General features: G+C 36.4%; 1 protein-coding gene across 5 annotated transcripts in view; it reads left to right on the plus strand.

Moving 5' to 3' along the window:
- iffo2b (intermediate filament family orphan 2b) overlaps nucleotides 1-5226 on the plus strand; it is a 35209-nt gene extending 29983 nt beyond the window's left edge. For 3 of the 5 annotated variants that reach the window (XM_047809964.1, XM_047809965.1, XM_027167757.2), the window contains 5 exons: nucleotides 78-223; nucleotides 461-647; nucleotides 1033-1122; nucleotides 1393-1517; nucleotides 2731-5226. In XM_047809964.1, coding sequence (XP_047665920.1) covers nucleotides 78-223; nucleotides 461-647; nucleotides 1033-1122; nucleotides 1393-1517; nucleotides 2731-2836 — 654 coding nt within the window. In that variant the 3' untranslated portion in view covers nucleotides 2837-5226. The remainder of the gene's footprint in view (nucleotides 1-77; nucleotides 224-460; nucleotides 648-1032; nucleotides 1123-1392; nucleotides 1518-2730) is intronic. The other 2 variants (XM_047809966.1, XM_027167759.2) reach the window with 1 other exon arrangement.
- Nucleotides 5227-5446: the final 220 nt, after the last annotated feature.

Genomic DNA, 5446 nt, shown 5'->3' on the forward strand with positions numbered 1-5446 from the left:
AGATCAGGTGTATGTGATGAGGGTTTAAACAGCTCTCAAATTTTGTGTGACATAATTCTGCACGTGTGTGGTCTCAGGGGCCTTTAGCCTGCAGGAGAAAAGAAAAGAAAGCTTTGTCAGATGAGGAAAACTCAGAGATGGATGCAGATCCAAGCACGTCGGAAGAGGAAGCAGCTGGACCACTCAACATTACTGATGAGATGAAGCGCATGCTCAACCAGCTGTGAGTTGTAGTTCACCAAAATACACTAGCGATCATAAAAATCCTCTCTCGCCATCGTGTGGTGAAATGAAAAGCTGCACATAAAAACAAATAAATCTCTGTCTAGATTTGATCTTCTCTCTTTCCTAAATTATTTCACATCTTTCTCTGCTATATCAGCTATCCTTTCTTTACTCTCTGCTCTTATTTTCCGCTTTTTTCCGTCTCTCTTCCCCATTTTTTTTCCTCATGCTGCAGACATTGCTCAGATAATTCATTTGTTGCCAGGCGGGAGACTTTTGACATTGAAGATGATTGTGACAGTTTGACATGGGAAGAAAACGAGGAAACGCTGCTGCTGTGGGAGGACTTCACCAACTACAACGTGCCCTCCATTAGCACCACAAACAACGGTGCAGACTGCGGAGGAAGCAGCCAGGAAGCCGTGAGTTCAAGTTTAGTTGTCGGATGCCTGGCTGAGCAGCATTTTAAGCCTAATCTCGACCTATCCGTCTTTTACACTTTACCAAAAATCATTTCCAAATTATTTTCAATGCGCTAAGAAAGGAAAAGATGTTTCCTTCAGACTCACTTACAATTAAAGTCTAAAGCCAGTCTTAGACAGAAACATATTTGTGTATCCTGTTTTTTTTAACACACTTAATTTTTCCAGTTAAATGCATACACACCTGCAGAAGTAAAATATGTTAAATTAATGATGGTAAGAAAGAGTACTTAAATTAATTTTAGTTGCTTGTATGCATTCTTTTTATCAGTGAGATTAACTAATAAATTCCCAAATCTGGTTTGTCCTTTATCATGTTTGGCAGGATTGCAGTCTGGGAAGTCTCATAGATGAGACCGAGATGCTCTTCAAGACCAGGGAAGAGGAGTACCAGGCTACGATCGGCCAGATCGAGGTTAATATTATCTGTTTTTCTGTTTGTCATGTTTTTATTTGTAGTTTCCCTTGAGATTTGTTTGTCTATTGTTTTCCAAGGGTGCTAAATAACCTTTTTTTCCCACAGTGTAATTTACTCTAGTATAATCTGTCAGATATTAAAGAAAGACTTGGTGCTTCTGTTGTCACACTATGATTTGTGAGTCATAAGAATGTTTCCAGCCAACTGGCTCCTTGTTCACTCTTACATTTACACTCTTGCATGTTTTACTCCCCACATTTTTTTCAGATGGAGTTGGCTACAGCTAAGAGTGACATGAATCGGCATCTTCATGAGTACATGGAAATGTGCAGTATGAAAAGAGGGCTGGATGTACAGATGGAGACGTGTAGGAGAATGATCAAGGGGGGGAGGTAATGACCTCTGACTTTTTCTGAATTTTCTTTCACAAGTCATAGCAATTGCATTTTCTATACCTTCTGGTCATGGTCATATAGTGCTCAATGATCGGTCACTTAACGGTTTAAAAAATTTGCCTAATCAAAACAGTGTTGTGTTCTGGGGTCTGATGAGATGTTTTGATGAAAAAGGAAAAACCGCTATAAATTATAGCAGTTGATCAATATTTTTTTCAGGATTGTTGTCTTGAAAGATTTATGAGAATTAACATGATCATGAATTCTTCCAATTGCCTCTGCAACGTGATTATTACTTGGCCATAGATAGAACTTGAAATGCAGTGTTTTGCAATTTTTTTCAGGGTCAAACCAAATGTTTCAGATATTCTGCATGTAAATGGATCTAAGATCACTCTTACCTTAGTCTTACTTTGTTAGGCTCATTCTTATTTTCTCTAAGAAGGACTTGCTCCTTTTTTATGTCCACTTTTGCTCACTTTCACAAAACATGCAAATATTTCTGAAGCTGTAAATTAAATACTGATCTAATTTAATACTTTATGCAATCTCTAAACACAAATACAGCTTTTAATTAAAATACCAAAGGCACTGTAGCAGATTTGAGTCCTAAATTTGCGAATGTTGAGTTGAAGTAACATTTTTGATTATTTTTTATTTTAACTTTGATGGAGCTTTGAGAAATAAAGATAAAGATGAAACATTTAAAAATGTACTGAAGATAACAGTTTTAATTCTAAACCTGAAAGAAAGCCCTTTAGCTTCTAGCATTCGCTAATTAGTCCGATATGTTTCATCAGTAAACATGGCCTCCAAAGAAAGAGCTAATTTTCCCAGGAGAAAACACACACTTATCTTATTGCAGCACCTGTGTCTGCTTCACATAAAACTTCAAGAACATTTAAAAATGGTGTTTTGCATATATAAAAGATCCAATCACTGAATCTTGCAGCCAGAAAATGGGTATGAAAGGTATAAGATGCTGATCTATTATCCATTGCCGGCATTTAAACAAAAAACAAATAAAAAAAATCGTTATTTAATGGTATTAATCAACACTATTGTCCCCTTTCCTCACATCTTAGAAGCATAATGTAATTTCTTTGCATTGAATATATTTCTTGAAACATTTCATTATGTCTGTGTTATATAATGAAGCATAGCATCATAATATTTTATTAATAACCATTAACCATTTTATTTTTCATAGAAACTCTCCGTCTTTCAGCTCAGTGGCAAGCAGTGACTCAGGGAACACCGACGAGATCCAGGACGAGTCAGACAAGGACGGAGACACAGAAGGAGCAATCAGCTGATATTTACCCTCCCCTCACCGAGCTCCTATCAGCTCCGAGGCCACTCAGCATTCGGCCAATGGTAACGAGCAGGATCAGTCCAAAGGAACTCTGATGGACAGGTCCCTTTTTCCTGTAGGTGCTTTAACGTCTCCTTTCTAGTGGCGAAGGGGAAAAGGGACGTTCCCTTGACTCTTAAGTATTGTGCCTCTGCACTGATGTCTTAGGGTATTCAGTCAGTCAAATCAGTCTGACCAATCACAAGCTTCATTTACAACCGTTTTACAGAGTAGGCAAGCTGTACCATTTAAACCACAATCCAGTATCGGTATCAAGACGTGACAGAAATATACAAACAGAAAGAGCCATTTCGCATGTGTGAACCTTTTTCAAGTGGATGGATATCCATTAAGATGCCAGAACAATTCTATTTTCTGTCTTTTTGAACAATGCTGTATTATTCAGGAGGCAAAACAATAGCTTTGACGGCCATCTTGCTGCCTCTTAACACTAATTAACAAAAACCCAGTAGCGTGTGTGGACGGAATGCAGCACAGCTCAACCTATCTCTAAGGTCTATGCAAACGGTTAGCCTTATTTCGTATTTTCATGTTAACTGATATTATGTGTATCCTGATTGCCATGTCCGCTGGGAAGAGGGCTTCTAGAGGAAATCGCAAAGCCTGTAATGTTTACAAGCTCAACGGAGGGAGCTGTTGTGAGGAATTGGTGCCTACTCGACAGCACTCTACTTAAAAAAAAAAACCTGTGTTGAATCATCGTCATTCTGGATTGAAAAGAGCCATGTGCCTGATCGTATGACTGGACCTTTTTGATTTTGATGGCCATAAAGTATCCGCTTGCTATTTTATTTTTATTTTTGCAGCCTACATATTTGCTTTTATAGACATTTTGTTTTGTATGTCTTTTGCTGTATTTTCCAAAGACAAAGTTGCTTTATTTTGTTAAGCAGCTTGAATGATTTTAAGAGTTTTCGGGTAGCAATTCTGATTGTAAAACGGATATTTTTGTTCAGTGCCGGTTACTGTCACTAATTCTAATATACTAATATAGTGACGATGACCAACCAGATATGCCAGCATAATTTCAACCATAATATATGTAAACGTCTCATATTTGGCCAGCAGAGAAAAAATAGGTCTGTTAAGTTTATTTCTGTAACTGGGATCAAGAATGCTCTTGGGTTTCCTTTTTTTTTCATGTCTAATTTTTTTTTGCCATTTATGTTAATCAACTATATTTTTTTATATTCATTTAAATTTCATTTATTTAGGATTTCTCTAGGATTTTTTGTCATAATTGAACTGTGTATTTGTGTAAAAGAGGTCCTAATGTTAATAACGAATGATTTAATGACAAGGTAAAGTGATTCCATACAAAACCTTGAAGAACGTTGCACAAAACACTGTTGCAGTCATTTGAGCCTCCATTAATACACAATTATTAATCCACAATATTCAGATTTTTATTATAATGTGTTATATTATAATCATATTGTGGAATTTCATATGAAAGATCTGTTCAAGGGTTTTGTACGAATTTCCTTTTTTTTAAAAAAAAAAACAATATTCAGGGTTATTTGGATGCTTTCTCTGGTAAATAAGTTATGCACTAATCAAAATTTTGCCTTTTAGCCTCAATGCTTCTTTTTATATTCTTTAACACAATAACAGAAAGCTCATACTACATTTCTTTGTACCCAGCCAAACACCAGAAATTTCAGTAATGTCTTCCTTTTTTAATCATAATAATTTAATTTAAACTTCCTAATTTAATCATTAATATTTAAAAATAAACAGTTTTCATGTCTGTAAAAGAGATGTCAGGTTTAAAGGGGCAGTTTGTAAAGTTATAGACCTATACCAATTAGACCATTTAAACCAACCTGTCTGACATTTCCCAGACAGACATTCAAAAGATCCTGCTATAGTTTCTTCATTTAATGCTTCCAGTTGTGAACTGTTAAAAGGCGCTTTTTAGTTAACTCACAGGGATCCAAAGTGTCAACAGGAGATTTAGTGTTTGAGGGGAAGAAAAAATGCTTGTCAGTTTTTACCCCAGTTTCATGTAATCTATTGTACCAGAAGGTGTATTAAATTACAAACTGCACCTTTAAGTCCATGTTACAGCAGTAACTGAGTGCTTTTGTGCTTGTGACCAGGAGGCTGTGAGTTCTTGAGCAAGACTGTTAGCATCCTTACAGTTTCACTTTGTAAGTTGCTTGTAAGGTCCATATGAGCGTGCCGAAATTCTGTCATGTTGCCGTCAGATGCTGGAGCTTCAATGAAAGTAGGAAGAAAGATGTGGCCTGAAACACCTGGTTTTATAATTTTTTTCCTAAACATTGTTCAATTCACTGTTTATTAAATCCTGATACCTCAATCACTGAATATTTGTTATGTCCATGTCCAACACATCACATGTAAGAAAGCAGTACTGTTTTTAACACACTCTCAGCGACTTCCCCTCACCACCATTTGAGGTAGCGGGTCTAATTTCATTCACTTATAACAGCTGTTCTACCATCAATGTAAGAATCTAGTTCTAGAATCTAGTATGATAGATCTGTGTCTGTATTCATGACAATTCTTAGTGCAAAGAGTTTCTCCC

Source organism: Tachysurus fulvidraco, chromosome 2 (assembly GCF_022655615.1).
Source record: "Tachysurus fulvidraco isolate hzauxx_2018 chromosome 2, HZAU_PFXX_2.0, whole genome shotgun sequence".
In the NCBI taxonomy this organism is placed as follows: Eukaryota; Metazoa; Chordata; class Actinopteri; order Siluriformes; family Bagridae; genus Tachysurus; species Tachysurus fulvidraco.